This window comes from Cherax quadricarinatus, chromosome 58 (assembly GCF_038502225.1).
Source record: "Cherax quadricarinatus isolate ZL_2023a chromosome 58, ASM3850222v1, whole genome shotgun sequence".
Taxonomy (NCBI): domain Eukaryota; kingdom Metazoa; phylum Arthropoda; class Malacostraca; order Decapoda; family Parastacidae; genus Cherax; species Cherax quadricarinatus.
Window position 1 is genome coordinate 1,854,387 of NC_091349.1, and position 20,114 is coordinate 1,874,500.

Sequence of the window (20,114 nt, forward strand, 5' to 3'; positions counted from 1 at the left end):
TACTTCACGGTCATTTCTTGTTGTCTCTCCTCCTTCCTTCCTTAGCCTGATTACCTGGTCCTTGACTGTTGTTTTCCTCCTGATGTGGCTGTACAACAGTTTCGGGTCAGATTTGGCTTTCGCTGCTATGTCATTTTCATATTGTCTTTGGGCCTCCCTTCTTATCTGTGCATATTCGTTTCTGGCTCTATGACTGTTCTCCTTATTCTCCTGGGTCCTTTGCCTTCTATATTTCTTCCATTCCCTAGCACACTTGGTTTTTGCCTCCCTGCACCTTTGGGTAAACCATGGGCTCATCCTGGCTTTTTCATTAATCCTGTTACCCTTGGGTACAAACCTCTCCTCAGCCTCCTTGCATTTTGTTGCTACATATTCCATCATCTCATTAACTGGCTTCCCTGCCAGTTCTCTGTCCCACTGAACCCCGTTCAGGTAGTTCCTCATTCCTGTGTGTACTCACCTATTTGTACTCACCTATTTGTGGTTGCAGGGGTCGAGTCCTAGCTCCTGGCCCCGCCTCTTCACCGGTTGCTACTAGGCCCTCTCTCTCCCCGCTCCATGAGCTTTATCAAACCTCGTCTTAAAACTGTGTATGGTTCCTGCCTCCACTACGTCATTTTCTAGGCTATTCCACTGCCTTACAACTCTATGACTGAAGAAATACTTCCTACTATCTCTCTGACTCATTTGTGTCTTCAACTTCCAATTGTGGCCTCTTGTTTCTGTGTCCCCTCCCTGGAACATCCTGTCCTTGTCCACCTTGTCTATTCCACGCAGTATTTTATATGTCGTTATCATGTCTCCCCTGACCCTCCTGTCCTCCAGTGTCGTCAGGCCGATTTCCCTTAATCTTTCTTCATAGGACATTCCCCTTAGCTCTGGAACTAACCTTGTTGCAAACCTTTGTACTTTCTCTAGTTTCTTGACGTGCTTTATCAAGTGCGGGTTCCAAACAGGTGCTGCATACTCCAGTATGGGCCTGACATACACGGTGTACAGTGTCTTGAATGATTCCTTACTAAGGTGTCGGAATGCTGTTCTCAGGTTTGCCAGGCGCCCATATGCTGCAGCAGTTATCTGATTGATGTGTGCTTCCGGAGACATGCTCGGTGTTATACTCACCCCTAGATCTTTCTCCTTGAGTGAGGTTTGCAGTCTTTGGCCACCTAGCCTATACTCTGTCTGTGGTCTTCTGTGCCCTTCCCCTATCTTCATGACTTTGCATTTGGCAGGATTAAATTCGAGAAGCCATTTGCTGGACCAGGTGTCCAGTCTGTCCAGGTCTCTTTGAAGTCCTGCCTGGTCCTCATCAGATTTATTTCTCCTCATTAACTTCACATCATCTGCAAACAGGGACACTTCTGAGTCTAACCCTTCCGTCATGTCGTTCACATATACCAAAAATAGCACTGGTCCTAGGACCGACCCCTGTGGGACCCCGCTCGTCACAGGTGCCCACTGTGATACATCATTACGTACCATGACTCGTTGTTGCCTCCCTGTCAGGTATTCTCTGATCCATTGCAGTGCCCTTCCTGTTATATGCGCCTGATGCTCTAGCTTCTGCACTAATCTCTTGTGAGGAACTGTGTCAAAGGCCTTCTTGCAGTCCAAGAAGATGCAATCAACCCACCCCTCTCTCTCTTGTCTTACTTCTGTTATTTTATCATAAAACTCCAGAAGGTTTGTGACACAGGATTTGCCTTCCGTGAATCCGTGCTGGTTGGCATTTATACTCCTGTTCCGTTCCAGGTGCTCCACCACTCTCCTCCTGATAATCTTCTCCATAATTTTGCATACTATACACGTCAATGACACAGGTCTATAGTTTAGTGCCTCTTTTCTGTCTCCTTTTTTGAAAATGGGAACTACATTTGCCGTCTTCCATACCTCAGGTAGTTGCCCAGTTTCCAGGGATGTGTTGAAGATTGTGGTAAGTGGTACGCACAACATATCTGCTCCCTCTCTAAGGACCCACGGAGAGATGTTGTCCGGTCCCATTGCCTTTGAGGTATCGATGTCCCTTAGCTGTTTCTTCACCTCCTCCTCATCTGTATGTATGTCGTCCAACACTTGTTGGTGTATTCCTTGTTGGTGTCCCCATCTGGTCTGTCCCCCCAGAGTCCTTCCTGTCTCTACTGTAAATACTTCCTTAAATCTCGTGTTGAGCTCCTCACATACCTCTTGATCGTTTCTTGTGAGTTCTCCACCTTCTTTCCTCAGCCTTATCACCTGGTCCTTGACTGTTGTCTTCCTCCTAATGTGGCTATACAGCAGTTTCGGGTCAGATTTGACTTTCGATGCTATGTCATTTTCATACTGTCGCTGGGCCTCCCTCCTTATCTGCGCATACTCGTTTCTGGCTCTTCTACTAATCTCCTTGTTTTCCTGGGTCCTATGCCTCCTGTACCTTTTCCATTCTCTGTTGCACTTAGTTTTTGCCTCCCTACACCTTCGGGTAAACCAAGGACTCGTTTTGGTCTTCCTATTATTTCTGTTTCCCTTGGGAACAAAACTTTCCTCTGCCTCCTTGCACTTTGTTGCCACATATTCCATCATCTCGTTTACTGATTTTCCTACCATTTCTCTGTCCCACTGAACCTCCTGCAGGAAGTTTCTCATACCTGTGTAGTCCCCCCTTTTATAGTTTGGCCTGTCCCCTTCAGTTCCTGTTACCTTCTCCACTTGTAACTCTACTATATAGTCAAAACTCAGAACCACATGATCGCTAGCTCCAAGGGGCCTCTCGTAAGTGATGTCCTCAATGTCTGAACTGCTCAGGGTGAACACAAGATCCAGTCTTGCTGGCTCATCCTCCCCTCTCTCTCTGGTTGTGTCCCTGACATGTTGATGCATGAGGTTTTCAAGTACCACATCCATCATCTTGGCTCTCCATGTTTCGGGACCCCCATGTGGCTCCAGGTTTTCCCAGTCGATCTCCCTGTGGTTGAAATCGCCCATTACCAGTAACTTTGCTCTGCTCGAGTGAGCTCTTCTTGCCACCTCAGCCAGTGTGTCCACCATCACCCTGTTGTTTTCTTCGTACTCCTCTCTTGGCCTCCTGCAGTTCTGTGGTGGGTTATACATCACTCCAATGACTACTTTATGTTCTCCGGACTGAATTGTACCTACAATGTAGTCTCTTTCTCCAATCATGTCCATGCCTTCCATTTCCTCAAATCCCCATTGGTGTTTTATGAGCAGTGCAACCCCTCCTCCCCCTCTACTCCTTCTATCTTTCCTCAGGATCTGATATCCTGTTGGGAAGATTGTGTCTGTTATTGTCTCAGCGAGTTTTGTTTCTGTGACTGCTATGATGTCTGGGGATTTTTCACTGATTCTTTCATTCCACTCCTCATGTTTATTCGTTATTCCATCCGCGTTTGTGTACCAAACCTTTAGTTTCTTTTCTATCATTGTGGTCATGCAAGTATATTGGGGTTGGGGGAGCGAGAGCCTTGGTGGGGGCCTATATGGGGCTGTGGTGTAGGTGGGGTTTGTGTTGATGGGGGTGGGGTCAGAATGCCCATAAGGGACAGCTGTTGGGGTGAGGTTTGTGATATGGGGGTTGGTGGCAGAGGGAACAGTGAGTGGGTTGTAGTATAGGTTGCTCAGTTGCGTTGGGAATGTCGCGGGTGGAGTCTTTTGGTGGGAGATTCTGTGGGGTGTGTTTGCCCTTCCTCCTGTGTCTGGGTCCTGCTCATTTTCATTGCTTCTCGTTCCTCCTTGCGTCTCTGTACCCTCTCTTTCAGTGTAGTCCTTTCTTCTTGTGTTCTGTCGCGGTCGAGGTATACTCTCTGGTACCCCTGTTTGTCCCTCAGTCTTGCTTTCTCTTGCAGAATCCTGGTTCGAACTGATTCTTCCTTGAAAGTTACTCTGACAGGCCGTATCCTTCCACTCGCAAACCACCCAATTCTCTGAAAATTTGTCACCTGGGTCATATTGCCCTCCCCTATTGTTTTCATGATGCCTTCAATCATTTTTTTCTCCTGTTTTATTTCTTCAAAGTTGGCCCCCTTGGCTTCTTGGAGCCCGTACACAAAAACTGACCTCGCCCTTTCCTCCTCCCACTGAGTCTCCATCTGCTTCCTCTGAGGCATTTTATTTCCTTCCATTGACATGTTCTTGCCTTCAGTCCCTGTCATATCTGAAACTTCTATTCTCAGTGAACTGTCTTTCCTGACCAGCTGTCCCTTGCTACTGCAGTTGGCTGTTAGAATCTCTGCACATAACAAACCTTCATTGTCTTCGGACCTGTCGCTTGATCTTAGTGTGCTCATCGTCTTTTCCCTGGCCCCACGTGGGTCTGATAGGGCCTTCGTGTACGGCATGTCTCCGTTGTTGCTTACCATCCCCTTGTCTGCGCCTGACTTTGAATTTCCTTCATTGTCTTCAGACCTGTCGTTTGATCTCAGTGTGCTCATCGTCTTTTCCCTGGCCCCACGTGGGTCTGATAGGGCCTTCGTGTACGGCATGTCTCCGTTGTTGCTTACCATCCCCTTGTCTGCGCCTGACTTTGAATTTCCTGATGTCACATCTGAATTGTCATTTGTCTCTCTAATCTGTTTCAGGCTTTGCAGTTTCTCTTCTAAGCACTGTATCCTAGCTTCTGCTGCTAAGACCTGTACTTCCCACTTCCTGCACTCTTCAGCTATCCGCTCCTCCATTTTCTTACCAAGCTCTACTATCTTCCTTCCCCACTCTTCCTCCCTTTTTTGGAGCTCTAACTCCCAGTCTTTCCTCCCTGGTTCGTCTACCAGATCTCTGGTTTTCCGTCCTCTAAGGCCACCCATATTTTTTTTTTTTTTATTACCACAGACAGAAGGCTAGAGGAGGGAGGGGGTGTGGGGGGGAGAGAGAAAGGGTAGAAAGAGGGAGAGAGAGGAGAGAGAAAGGGTAGAAAGAGGGAGAGAGAGGAGAGAGAAAGGGTAGAAAGAGGGGGAGAGAGGAGAGAGAAAGGGTTGAAAGAGGGAGAGAGAGGAGAGAGTATGGGGGTGAGGGATAAGACCAAGAGGGAGAGAGAGAGATGTGAGGGGGGAGAGAAAGGGTAGAGAGAGGGAGAAAGAGAGGGAGAGGGAGAGAAAGAGAGAGAGAGGGAGAAAGGAGGGCGAGGGAAAAGGCTATGAGAGAGAGAAATGGAGAGATGGAGAGAGAAGCCTATAGAGAGAGAGGAGGGTGAGAGATTGGGTTATGGGAGTGAGGGAGAGAGGGAGAGAGAGAGGGAAGGAGGGAGGGAGAGAGAGAGGGAGAGAGAGAGGGAGAGAGAGAGAGAGAGAGGGAGAGGGAGAGAGAGGGAGAGTGAGGGAGAGAGAGAGGGAGAGAAGGAGGGAGAGAGAGAGAGGGAGAGAGAGAGGGAGAGAGAGAGGGAGAGAGAGAGGGAGAGAGAGAGGGGGGGAGAGAGAGAGGGAGAGAGAGAGGGAGAGAAGGAGGGAGAGAAGGAGGGAGAGAGAGGGAGAGAGAGAGGGAGAGAGAGAGGGAGAGAAGGAGGGAGAGAGAGAGGGAGAGAGAGAGTATTACAACCTAGGATTTCAAATGGCCTGTTATCCCAGGTGTAATGGGAGCAAATAAACACAGTAGAAAAAGTTTAGACTTATATTATCCTTCACCAATTTAGAACAGCAATATGTACACTATGTACAGTGATAAATATAGTGCACTCCACGGTAAGCAAGGCAGAAATAGAAGCCACAAGATAGCAGACCGTGCTTCAACCAGCTCTAGAATGGGAATGACAAGGGCAGACAGGAGAGCGGTATCCACATAACCTCTGCGATTGCCAATCCCACCTTCTTATTGGCTAGAACCTGGTCACTAGTTGAACGATGGGGCCCCATCATCAACTCTTAGCAACCTGGTTCGCTGGTTGGGGGAGATAACCTGTAAATGAGGGTGTGTCCATGCGCCGAATAAAGGTTACGTACTCTTTGCATGCCACACCCCCACCCCCGAGAAGGCTCAGGATTAGGCTGCCACCTCCCAGTGGTAACCGTGCCGCCATGGCACAAAATAATGGGACCGCCTATCCTCTCCACCATCCAACTCTTAGATAGAGCTCAGCTTTCCTAGTGACCAAAAGCCAAACCCTAAACTCAGAGTGAGACAGCAGTCAGATAGGCCAACATAGGTCCAAGATACAAGCGGACGGTAGCCCGTATCCCCTCACTAAAAAAAACCCCCACATCAGGGGATAAAAAAAAGAGCTTGAAAGGGGGGTTACCACAAATACATCCTAACCTAAATAAAATATTAAACTAGACTCTTGACAAAGAGTCTGCCAACACATTTTCTTTGCCGGCAATATAATTAATTTTTATATTGTAGGGCTGCAGCCTGAGCGTCCAACGCATAAGCCTTGTGTTGTGATTCTTCATGGCTTGGAGATAGACTAACGGGTTGTGATCACTGTAGACTGTGACCACCTGCGATGTCTGGCCCACATAAACATCGAAATGCTCCAAAGCCATTACCAGCGCGAGGGCTTCTTTTTCAATGGTAGAGTAAGCTCTCTGATGTGGCTGGAACTTAGCTGAAAAGTATGCGATTGGCTGCAGCTCCTTGTTCCCGATTTGTAATAGTACCGCCCCAACCCCAGACTCACAAGCATCAACCTGTAATGAAAAAGGTTTGGAGAAGTCTGGAGACAGGAGAATGGGTGCAGAGCACAATAATCTTTTTGCTTTATTAAAAGCAGTGTTACAATCTGACGTCCAATTAAAGGGAACTTTATGACTGGTAAGAGAGGTAAGAGGGGCTACAATATCTGAGAAATTCTTACAGAATCTTCTGTAAAATCCTATCATGCCTAGGAAACGTTGAAGAGATTTCCTATCATGAGGAACTGGATAATCTTTAATCGAAAGAACTTTAGCAAGTTTAGGTGCAACATTACCACTACCTACTTCATGGCCTAGAAAAGTGACAGTGGCCTGGCCAAAGGAAGATTTAGATAAATTAACTGTTAATTGGGAATTCTTAAAGGTCTCAAACAGAGCTTTAAGTCTAAGTAGGTGTTGATCCCAAGTATCAGACACCACAACAATATCATCTAGGTATGCTGCCGTGCCTTCAAGTCCTTTAATAGCCTGATGGACGAGTTTCTGGAATGAAGAGGGGGAATTTTTCATTCCAAAGGGGGTAACTGTATACTGATAATGACCTCCTGGAATTACGAAGGCAGAGATTTCCTTCGCCTTATCTGTCAAAGGTACCTGATAGTAACCTTTAAGGAGATCTAATTTGGACACAAAAGTAGCCTTACCCACAAAGTCAATTACGTCATCCAGACGAGGAAGAGGGTAAGCATCTGTGATTGTGACCTCGTTCACTTTACGGTAGTCTGTGCACATACGAAACCCTCCATCAGCCTTTTTTTACTAGGATGCACGGTGAAGCCCATGGACTAGATGACTCCTCCACTAAACCATGTTCTAACAAGAAGTCTACTTCCTGCTGAAGTAGCCTTTGCTTTTCAGGATTAGCTCTGTAGGGGGAGAGTTTAATTGGTTTAGATTTTCCCACATCTACATCATGGTAACCTAACGTACATTTTTTCGGCACATCCGAAAAAATATTAGGATATGACTGTAGAAGCTCAGTTAAATTGGTTGCTTGTATTTCAGATAATCCATCCATTAACGGGCTAGGATCCTTGAGGAGGACAGAATTTGAAAGTTTAGTATTAATTTCAGAGATAGAGTGCAAAGAGTCAGAGTCGTCCTCAGAGGTAGAGGACAGAGTCATTACTGGGACTTTATCTGGTGTATGAAAGGCCTTGATTTGATTAATGTGGTAAGTTTTTTGTTTTTGAGGTCTTATCAATGGGAGCTACCACATAATTTAAATCAGATAATCTACTTACTATCTGCATAGGTCCCGTAAATCTAGCTTTCAAGGTGTGGCCAGGTATAGGTTCCTGCACCAACACCTTGTCTCCTGGATGGAAGGAGCAGAATTGTGCACTTCTGTCATACCTCTGTTTCATCTTACTTTGAGCTATCTTTAGGTTAGCCGTGGCTAACTCACGTGCCACCTGCAACCTTGAAGACGGGTTGTAGAGTGCTGAGCTTACGTCTTCTCCCATCCATCCTTCTTTGAGCACCCGAAGAGGACCTCGTACATTGTGCCCAAAGATCAGCTCAAACGGACTATACCCTGTAGACTCTTGCACCGTCTCTCGTACTGAGAACAGCAACAACGGTAGAGATTCATCCCAATCTGTCGGAAAGTGCATGCAAAAACTTCTCATCATTGTTTTTAATGTTTGGTGGAATCTTTCCAAGGCGCCTTGGGACTGAGGGTGATAGGCAGTGGATAAGTTGTGAATTATCCCTAACCTAGTTAACCCTTTGAGGGTCGACAGGCCCTCTCCGAAACTCGTTCTCAGGGTCGGCCAAATTTAAAAAAAAAAAAAATTATTTTCTCTTATGAAAAGATAGAGAATCTTTTCCCGATCATAACGACACCAAAAGTTTGAAATTTGATAGAAAACTTACGGAATTATGCTCTCGCAAAGTTAGCGGTCTCGGCGATGTTTACGGATCGGCGATTTTGCCCACTTTGAGCCCCATTTTCGGCCAATTTCACTGTACTAGTCGACAAAAAACATGAATATTTCGCTAGAACTCCATTTTTTCTATCGAATGGGTGCAAGAAACCACCCATTTATAAATTCAACTATCCAGTACAGTGGTCAGAATTTAGCAATTTTGCCAATTTCACACAAATTTCAAAAGATGCCAATTTCGGAATAGGGTCCAGAATAAACAAGAAATACATTCCTGGAACTAAAATGACATTTCCTCTAGTCATTAGTCACGTCTCAAGGCCCCTCTTATATTCTTTTGCTTTCCACTTTGAATTTTTATTCTCACAAAAAATATAAGATTTACTGTTATGCAGACTACTGCATTAGTGTAAAAAATGGTATAAATATTATTGGTGCACTTGTGAAAGAATATTAGACTCACCAGTTGACGTGTATTGCACGCTTGGCATGATTTGTTTACTTTTGAAGTTTGGTAAAAATCGAACATTTCTGCTACTTTGAGCTCAATTTCAAGGCACCTTTCATTGTAAAACCAGTCAAAATCATCTCAATTTCAGTAATATGTCTTCCATTCTATAAAATGAGACCAAGAAAACTAGAATACAACAATAAATACTATACGAAAATACACTGCAAAGTCGCTGATTTATTAAAAAAAAATGGAAAAAGTTTTTTTTTTCTCATTATGCACCGTGTGCTGCAGGATTTTTTTTAGACTGTGCACACTGACCACATAGACCCATTCTTTCATATGAAGGCCTACCAGCTTTCTCCCACTAGATTTGAGGTCGCTAGAATTTATGAGTACTAGTACGTCAAAAACCCCTACGCGTAAGACGTACTAGTACGACGAAAACCCTCAAAGGGTTAATACTTCCCTAAATGCTTTGGCAGTGAAGTTAGTACCTTGATCACTTTGTATAGTTTTAGGAATGCCAAAACAAGAAATGAATTTTGTTAAAGCTTTGAGAATAGCTTTAGTATTGATACTACGCATTGGGATCGCTTCAGGATATCTGGTTACTTTATCCATAATTGTAAATAAATACTGATTTCCAGACTTTGACTTAGGTAGTGGACCTACACAATCTATAATTAAATCTGCAAAAGGTTCTCCATCAGCAGGTATGGGTTGGAGAGGTGCAGGTTTAATGGAATGTCCAGGTTTTCCAACTTGCTGACATTCTCGGCAACACCTAATATGATTCTTCACATCTTTCTTTAATTTTGGCCAATAAAATTCTTTTGTGATTCTATACAAGGTTTTTGTAATTCCTAAGTGACCTCCTAATGACGTATTATGAGCTATATTTAATATCTGAGGTCTATACTTGGTTGGAACCACTAACCTGTCGTATAATTGCCGGCCCTCTGTCTCCTTACCAGTCTCAGTGCAGACCAAATAATCATTTTTAACTTCATACTTGACTGGATGACCCAAAGAGGATTTACCCATGGCTGCCTCAAAAGCGAATTTTAAAGAAGGGTCCTTTCGTTGTTCCTCCCGGAAGGACAGTCCCTCGGGCATGGAAACAGAGACATCTGGCAATCCTGCAACCTGGGAATAGGAAGGCTTGATCGGGGTCTGTTCACTTGATTTACGAGACTCCGGCCGGTGTGTCTCATAAAACAACGTGGCTATTCCGAGATCGGAGTCGTCCAAGGATAGGTCAACATTCTCCCCAGACAACCCTTGGGATGTTGCCTGAGTTATGGCCAACACTGGAGAAGCATTAATCATTATAGGTTCAGGACACGAAGTAACAGTAGTAATGTTATTACCCAGTAATAACATGGCATTTTTCATGGGAAATCCTTTTGAGATACCTACAGTCAAGTACCCAGTGTAATATTTGCACTGTACATAAATTTTATGCAAAGGAACAGAATATATAGCTCCTCCATAGGCTTCCAATAAAACTGAGGAATTCAAGGAAGTATTCTCTGAAAGGGGTAATATTCCTTCTCTGACAAGTGAGCAATATGCTCCAGTATCTCTAAAGGTATTTACTTTAGTTGGTTCCGAGTTTTCCTGAAGGGAAATAAGACTTTCGCAATAATAAGGGGCCATACCTTTTTCTACTTCTCTAGGGGACATGTTACTAGGGATATTAGAGATTTTCCCGATGGGTTGAGGTTTTTGGGGGCAGTTGGAACTGATGTGACCTACTTTATTACACCTGAAGCAGACGACAGGCTTGCCCTTTACTCCCTGATGACGTTGCAAGTGGTGTCGTTCTGGCTGGTGCCTCTCTGGATATTGTTGTCGAGATGCTCCATAAGTAGTTTGCCTCTCCGCAGGGGGACCATATGTTGAGAAGCGTGGCTCACCAGGTGACTTAGTTGGATGTCGTAGACGCTCTCCCTCCGGCTGGCACTTCATTCTCCAATGTTGTCGATCTCTGCTCACGCCAGACTGTTGAAAAGAGAGACGGGACCGCTCGGACAAGGAGCGGTTCGTTTCGAAGGTATCAGCCCACCTGGCTGCCTCCAATGCAGTGGTTAAGTCACGATCCTGCAGAAAGACACGAACCTCGGGTCCCACAGACTCCAGCAGGTTATCAATCAGAATAAGCTGCACCAGCTCCTCAAAGTTAGAGACACCACTCGCTTTATACCAGCTGGTAAAAGCTTTGGTTTGCTGTCTCACAAAGTCCACCAGGGATTGACCAAGCTGCCGCCTGTTCAATTTGAAGGTCTTACGATATTTAGCTGGGATACATGTATATGCTCCCAACACTGTGGTCTTCACTACTTGATAATCAGAGAATTCAGCGTCAGTTAATACCGACGTAAATTCCTGTGCCTTACCCAATAATGCTGTATGAACCAACGCTGCCCAGTGCTGTTCCGGCCACCTCAAGGCTCGAGCCTGATTTTCGAAGCTTTCGAAAAATTGCTCTGGTTCGGCCTCATTGAAGCGGGGAACAAGCTGTACTGCTTTTTGTAAACTGAAATCGTTTACAGAATGCGAAAACTGCCTCCTTTCTCTTTCCCTATCAAATTCTTCCCTTGCAAATGCTCTCTGTTCCCTAGTTTGCTCCAGCGTGATTTTTGCCAGCTCAAGTGCCAACGACGCTGATTCACCTCAAGACAACCCAGCTGCACCATACTGACCATTTTGCTCCGTAGGTGTATCATCTTCCTCATGCGAGAACATAAGAGTTTTTGCCCCAGCTCCCGTAGAGGGAGGAGTTTGATGTGCCATCTCTTCTTCAATAAGTTTGTCAGCAATAAGTGAACGCAGTTGCGCAGCTGTGAGAGTGCGTTTATAGGGAATGCCAATGGAACGAGCAATTTGCCAACAACGCTGTAGGGACAATTTAGGTAGGTTATGCAAAGTATATGCCGACACCAGGCGTCTGACTCGTCTAGGTGGCATAAGTTATTCGCTATGCACAGTACGAATACCCCAACGTAACACGTTAATTTGCAGAACACGCTTAGCTATGCACAGTACGATTGCAGAATACGCATACAAGCAAAGCCGACTGCACACAAGATTGACCGTAGCGAAGCGAGCACACTGAACAAGCTAGTAGCGAGCTGTTGAACGATCACACAATAGCAAGGCTGATCATAAGCAACTGACACGCAAAATTTGTAAAGCGAAGCGAAACAGCAAGCTACACAATGTTCCTGCTACAAGCTTCACCCTAAGCTCAACCGTTTCTCTAAGTCCAGCTCCAGCTCTCGGACAGGCTACCCATATTACAACCTAGGATTTCAAATGGCCTGTTATCCCAGGTGTAATGGGAGCAAATAAACACAGTAGAAAAAGTTTAGACTTATATTATCCTTCACCAATTTAGAACAGCAATATGTACACTATGTACAGTGATAAATATAGTGCACTCCACGGTAAGCAAGGCAGAAATAGAAGCCACAAGATAGCAGACCGTGCTTCAACCAGCTCTAGAATGGGAATGACAAGGGCAGACAGGAGAGCGGTATCCACATAACCTCTGCGATTGCCAATCCCACCTTCTTATTGGCTAGAACCTGGTCACTAGTTGAACGATGGGGCCCCATCATCAACTCTTAGCAACCTGGTTCGCTGGTTGGGGGAGATAACCTGTAAATGAGGGTGTGTCCATGCGCCGAATAAAGGTTACGTACTCTTTGCATGCCACAGAGAGGGAGAGAGAGAGAGGGAGGGAGAGAGAGGGAGGGAGAGAGAGGGAGGGAGAGAGAGGGAGGGAGAGAGAGAGAGAGAGAGAGGGATAGAGAGAGAGGGAGAGAGAGAGAGAGAGGGAGGGAGAGAGAGGGAGGGAGAGAGAGAGAGAGAGAGAGAGAGAGAGAGGGAGAGAGAGAGAGAGAGGGAGAGAGAGAGAGAGAGAGAGTGTGTGTGTGTGTGTGTGTGTTTTAGTTACCATTTTGTCCTAGGCACATGTCGATTAGACACTAGGCCTGTTGTGTGTGTGTGTGTGTGTGTGTGTGTGTGTGTGTGTGTGTGTGTGTGTGTGTGTGTGTGTGTGTGTTAGTTACCATTTTGTCCTAGGCACATGTCGATTAGACACTAGGCCTGTTGTGTGTGTGTAGGTGTGTGTGTACGTGTGTGTGTACATGTGTGTGTGTACGTGTGTGTGTACGTGTGTGTACGTGTGTGTACGTGTGTGTGTACGTGTGTGTGTGTGTACGTGTGTGTACGTGTGTGTGTGTGTACACGTGTGTGTGTGTACGTGTGTGTGTACGTGTGTATGTGTGTGTGTGTGTACGTGTGTGTGTGCGTGTGTGTGTACGTGTGTTGTGTACATGTGTGTGTGTACGTGTGTGTATGTGTGAGCGTGTACGTGTACTCACCTAATTGTGGCTGCAGGGGTCGAGACTCAGCTCCTGGCCCCGAGACGTGTGTGTAGGTGTGTGTGTGTACATGTGTGTGTGTGTGTGTACGTGTGTATGCGTGTGTACGTACATGCATGTGTAGTGTGACCTCAGTGTTAGTAGAAGTGGCAAGATATACTGTTATCCTGAATGTTTGAGACAAAAAAAGAGGAACCAGCAGTCCTTTTCTTCTTTCTTTCAACACACCGGCCGTATCCCACTGAGGCGAGGTGGCCCAAAAGGAAAAACAAAAGTTTCTCCTTTTACATTTAGTAATATATACAGGAGAAGGGGTTACTAGCCCCTTGCTCCTGGCAATTTAGTCGCCTCTTACAACGCGCATGGAAGAATTCTATTCCACTTCCCCATGGAGGTAAGAGGAAATAAACAAGAACAAGAACTAGTAAGAAAATAGAAGAAAACCCAGAGGGGTGTGTATATATATGCTTGTATGTGTATGTGTTGCGTGACCTAAGTGTAAGTAGAAGTAGCAAGACGTACCTGAAATCTTACATGTTTATGAGACAGAAAAAAGGACACCAGCAGTCCTATCATCATGTAAAACAATTACAGTTTCCGTTTGACACTCGCTTAGCAGGATGGTAGTGCCTCCCTGGGTGGTTGCTGTCTACCAACCTACCACCAGATCTCTCAACATATTCACTTCCTCCATACTCCCTCCTTCCAATCTGATATCCAATCTCTCACAACCTAAATTTTTTGTTACCCTCATCACCTTGCTTTTTTCCTGTGTTCACTTTCAATTCCCTTTTAACCCTTAAATGGTCCAAACGTATATATATGTTTTTTCAACATCTGAAAGTATGTAAAAAAAATGTAGATCTTCTTTTTTGTTTTACATTTGAAAACGTGTAAAAAACTTTTATCTACATTTGTTATATTTGAAAATATGTAAAAAAAGTAGATCTACTTTTGTAGCACTACGAATTTGAACGTCGATCTCTTTGGTCCGTTTAAGGGTTAAATATCCTCCCATTTTTGCCCACCAGCCTTTTCAACTTCTCTTTAGAATCTTCCAGAAGATGTGAATATCTTCTTAAATTGATGGGTGAATGTCCAAGTTAATTGATAAAATATATTGTAATAGTTTTTAACTTACTCATCTTTTTTTCAGGGCTGACAGAATACTCCAATGCTGAGGCTGACATCCTTGCCCAGGTACTGGCAGCTAGTCAGCAGGAGTATCTTGAGTCCCTCAAGTGCAGGACCAAGGATGACAATTCAGATTCATCATCATCATCCTAACATTTCATCCCACAGTAGCTAACATCGCCATTTTCAAGTGTGCATACGTTGTCACTTCATTATCAAGTCAACCCCACCTGGCAACTGTATTGGCAGTGCAAGTTTGTTTCATATCTGACTTGAAATATGATAGTAATGTACAGTATGCACTTACATAAAAATTAGTTACATAACAGGCATTTCCATGTAATCTTACTTTATTTTAAACTGTACTTGCAGGTAGTGTAGTGCATTGATTTGTTAGATACGAGTGACAAGATAGCTTCACCAAAGTTAACACAAAGGGCTAGCAGTAAGCTCAGCAATATGTACATAATCACATCCATCGTCATTAATTAAGTCTATCCGTCATGCTTGTGTTCTTAAAATTTCGGGGATATATCGAGTTCATATTGGACTTGTTTCATTTCCTTCACTCTGTTACCTCTGGTGTAAGTAAGCATTTCACGACTTGCCATTTCTTGAAAATGAATATTCTTGATGAGCCTAAATGAATTTCAAGTGGTTATTTTCATTTAGAATTACCATTCATAGACATGATTAGAGGTTAGTGCATGAGAGAGTGAGAAAGTGAGAATGAGCACACACTCGCTATTATTTCTCTGTTTTGTCACTAGCTAACAAAAACTTTAAAAAATTAGGCATTAGCTTTCAAGTAAATTACAGAAATTTTTCCAATTTTTGTGTTAAGAGATAAAAGAGCTAGTTTTAAATTTAAGGTTAAATTCATAGACTTGTGAGGCACATAGCAGCCGGAACTGAACTGCCTGCTACTTGACATTCCTGTGACTGGATTCAGTAGGTTCAACTGCCTTGGCAGCCTAGCCAGTGGCAAGGCTTCCTTGTTGATGGCCTGGTCAACCAGGTTGTTACTGTTAGTCATCTACAAACCCACATAGCCATCACAGCCTGGCTGATTAGGAGGTAGTGGGACTGTCCTGGTATTGTATGTCTTGGTTGCTGGCGTTGGCATTGTGTTCTCTCTTCCTGGGGAATGTGTACATAAAAGGTGACGAGTGAGTATAAGCTGGGAATGAATGGTTGCAGTGTAGCATGTGGGAATTTGCATTCCTCGGCCTCTTTAGTGCTCTAAACAACTTACCTAGGGTGGCCCATGCAGAATCTTCCCAGTAAATATGGGAATTTTAATTTTTTTATAAACTGTGATATATTTCCTTTGTAGGACAAGTCTGTGACTTGCTTCTATTTTTCTTTTATTTTGAGAAACTAGAAATAAACACAACTAAATTGTTTCTCTCAGATGAGAATGTTAACACTAGCAGCTGGGTGAACTAAAAGAAGTAGCTGCAGGGTGATCTTGAGTTCTAGAAATTGTCATTGCAGATTATACTGAACTTAAGTTAATATTAGAATCTTTGAAACTTTGTAAGACATTTCATAAGTAAGGTTTTAAGTTTAATTAGTAATTACCTGTACTGCCTATTGTCAGTTTTCCTGGAATCCATGTTTGTGTAAAGTTATCTTGTGTGTTTTAAATGTGTAAAAGTGCTGACATTTACGGGGCCAGAAAAGTAAAAAAAAAAAAAATACTTGTTTTCACACTTAGATGCTGTTGGTCTGATTTTACATTTCTTTGAAATTTTTGTGCATGTCTTCTTTCACACAAGTTCATATGTAAATGTTAAAGTAACTTTGATGGGATATGTTTTTCATGGGCAGTAAATATCTGTCGTAGAGTTTTCTTCCACCTTCATAGTGGAAACAAGTATATTTTTTTTATAGTTGGGCCCTAAATATTACAATTTATTTGTAACTAACATGAAACTGTTGATTATTCATCAATGATAACATGTTTGCAAATATTCAAAAAATAAAGTGATGACAAATGATCTTTTTAAGTGCCAGCAAATGTGTTCTCATTATTGTCAAACCTTGAAGATGATAATCTGGTTCACTCCCACCTATTTTTTAAATAATTTAAGGATAAGAAGCATGAAATAAAAATTTGTGTAACAGTCATAATGCAATAGCACTTTAGTGACGTGTGTTAGTTACCATTTGGTCCTAGGCACGTGTCGATTAGACACTAGGCCTGTTGTATGTGCATGCATGTGTGTGGTGTGTGTGTGTGGTGTGTGTGTGGTGTGTGTGCGTGTGCGTGTGCGTGTGCGTGTGCGTGTGCGTGCGCGTGCGTGTGCGTGTGCGTGTGCGTGTGCGTGTGCGTGTGTGTGTGTGTGTGTGTGTGTGTGTGTGTGTGTGTGTGTGTGTGTGTGTGTGTGTGTGTGTGTGTTTGCCTTGGCACATATTGTATCCTGTACCTGACTCGCCCTTATAAGTGATGGCATATTCATACACTTAGAAGACTGTTCACACAAAAAATGGCTACAGTACATTGCCTTGCTTCTGTGTTAGGCCCAGTGCACAAAATTCTCCAAACCTTTCCACAGCCCCTCCCCACACTGTGTTCAACAGGTGTGTTAGCTTTTGTCTCCTATTTCCTTTCTCTAATTATCTAAATCTTTTGTTACTGTAGCACCTCTTGCTCTTAAATTTGATCCACTTACCCTTTTGATCAGCAGCCTCGCTGCGAGAGTAGAGTTTGTCTTGTGATTAGTGAACAGAAGATCAAGCCTTCACCACTCCCTGTGCTGAGTGAACACAAGATTATAATGCTTGCCTATCTCCCTTCACCAACAAACCCTACTTTACTAAAACTGCATTTGCAATTTTGAGCATTAAAACTTCAATATATACCTCAAACTCAAACCAGCGCACTTATGCTCACAAAAAAATTCATGCAAATTACTTTGTTTCATAATCATTTTCAACTTGTGTACTCTTTTCTCAAATAAAGCCACTTATTGGCAAGAAATTGTAGGAATTTTAGTCCTGGAAATGAGAAGTACAATGCCTGCACTTTAAAGGAGGGGTTTATGATATTGTCAGTTGGGAGGGACGTCTAAACTGTCATATCTGAGCACCTCTGCAAAGACGGTGATTATGTATGAGTTATGGTGAAAGTGTTGAATGATGAAAGTTTTTTCTTTATTTTTGGGTCATCCTACCTCAGTGGGAAAAGGCCGATTCACCCTTTAATAATCCTGTTATTTGATGCTCTGGACATGACACATGACATAACTGCTGCAGCTGCAGCTGCAGCTACTTCATGCTCTAAAACCTAAAAAAATAATTTCTGCTCACCAACATTAATAGATGTAGCATATTCTCTAACACATTTCTGTAAGTTTCTCCTCATATCTGAATTTAACTGTGTATCAAACACAAAAGTAATAATCACTGGTCAATGGCACGAACATGGAGACAAACGAGGCAAACTTAGTACGTACTATATATTTTGACCTCACAATGAGGTCCTCTTCAGGAGACTGCTGATGTCTACACTGCACAAGTATGAGGCAGAAATGAACAGGGAACTATGTTGTTTTATTGTTTGTATGTGATTACAGATAGCACAGACTCTTCTTCCTCTACCATCTTTTCATAAACTAGTATATTTTTTTGTACCAATAAATGCAATGGCTTGTACAGTCTTGTTCAAAACCAAGTTGATGTGTGTTCTTTGCAACATGCTGTCTTCCTAACACCGGTGTTTATACTTGTGAGAGAGATTAGCTGCCCGCGTTAGTCTGTGTCTGAGGAAAATCTCCTTTTGATTTAATCTGCTAAAAAACAGGTAGTGTGGCAAACAAGTTATGAGGGGAGTAATAATTTTGTTGTAATAAAGTTGGTAGAATTACCGACAATATGTAAAGTAAAAGGACACAAGTGCAACTAATGTGACATTTATTGTGGCAACGTTTCGCTCTCCAGGAGCTTGATAAAGCTCCTAGAGAGCGAAACGTTGCCACAATAAATGTCACATTAGTTGCACTTGTGTCCTTTTACAATAATTTTGTTATTCAAGAGGGGCAATAAAAGATGTAGCAAAAACAGTAATGTAGTTGCCTGCATAGCGTTATAAATCTTAGTGAAGCGGTAAAATAATGCCATGTGAGTGCATGACCTGAAGTGATAGCTATAAGCAGTGTGGATGATCGTGCAGTATTATTGTTGAATAAATAAATTTTACTGTGGATGGATAAAATGTTAATGAACAGTGTGAATGATGTACACTTTTTTGATCACAAAGGGTCAGAAGGATGCTACATGCTGAAGTATATAAACTGTGGCAACCAGACTATACTGTGTGGGTAGTGCATTTGGAATTGCAAAGACCAATGGATCTATTTCCTCTTCATAGGCACACTAAGCCATGTGTCAGTATTCACACCTATTTCACCATGCTCTACTATGTCATGAGACACCTGTCCTATTTCCGAATAATCAGAACACTATCGTGCAGTTTGTTCTTTGGGTACTTCCTCTGGTAGACTTGATGGATGTTCTTCTCCATAGAACCCATGTACCGCATAACATTATTCTTATTTATTATTAAAGCATACATAAAAACGAATTGCTTAACAATTTGCTTAGGTGTAAATTAAGTTACCTTAGTAATACACTGCTGGCTGTGATCTTATTGTACTGTGCAAGTGTTTTGCAGCATTCATAATTATGGTATGTGATGTATCTCATGGCAGGACACTAGGGATCACTGTGTTTTTTGAACTTTGCAGGTTTTCTCAGGATTTAACTTTCACTAGCAGTTTCTGTGGTGTGGCTATTTATCATTTTTTTTTTTTTTTTAATGTTATGACTAACCTAGAAATTGAATGTAAAACTAAGACAATGTTTTTGGGCCATCGTGGGTCATTATCAGGTCATATAGTTTCACCTGTTAGTGGATTAGGTGTAAGTTGTTCCAGATACAGAATTCTTCTGATAATGTTACTGTTTGATCACCAGCACACACTGTTGCAAAAAATAGCAACCAAGGAGCTTATTTAGAAACTACATGAATGTGATTTTTTATTACATTGAAAGCAGTATTTTTGTTGAATGACATTCTTAAATATGGATGGGAGCCCTGAAAATATTGCAGTTAATATAAATATTTAGGAAGCAAATATCTGAATGTCACATGCTGCTAATGTTTCCATGCATTAAAAAATACATTGGACTCTATTAATATATTGTTACATGGGGGAAAGCCTGACTGCAAGGGTAGCATATCTGGCTCGTTATTAGTGGACAAAATATTGAGCCTCAACCACTTGTGCTGAAAGACCCACATGGGTTTATTGATCATATAAATACACTACAGTACAGTATAATATAATATTGTTCAAACTGGAATACATGTCCAAATAGAAGCTGCAAATAACCTTTTTACTGTATACTCTGTTATTGTGGTACATGGAAATATGGTTCAAAATCACTTAAGACATTTAAGATGCTGCCTTGATGTCAGTGAAGGACTTTCAATCCAAGTGTAATTGAAGCTATTGTTCCCTCTCATAGATCAAAAATAATTACCACAATACCTGAGTTCAGCATCTTCCCATGAATATAATTACAGCTTCATGTACAGGAGTGTAGGAAATTTTTCATTCTTGTT

At 42.9% G+C, this 20,114-nt stretch overlaps 1 protein-coding gene across 2 annotated transcripts in view; it reads left to right on the top strand.

Annotated features, from left to right (window-relative positions):
- Positions 1-16,482, top strand: part of LOC128698036 (OTU domain-containing protein 5-A) — a 43,631-nt gene extending 27,149 nt beyond the window's left edge. For both annotated transcript variants that reach the window (XM_053790088.2, XM_070097502.1), the window contains one exon: positions 14,505-16,482. In XM_053790088.2, the coding sequence (XP_053646063.1) occupies positions 14,505-14,635 (131 nt within the window). In that variant the 3' untranslated portion in view covers positions 14,636-16,482. The remainder of the gene's footprint in view (positions 1-14,504) is intronic.
- Positions 16,483-20,114: the final 3,632 nt, after the last annotated feature.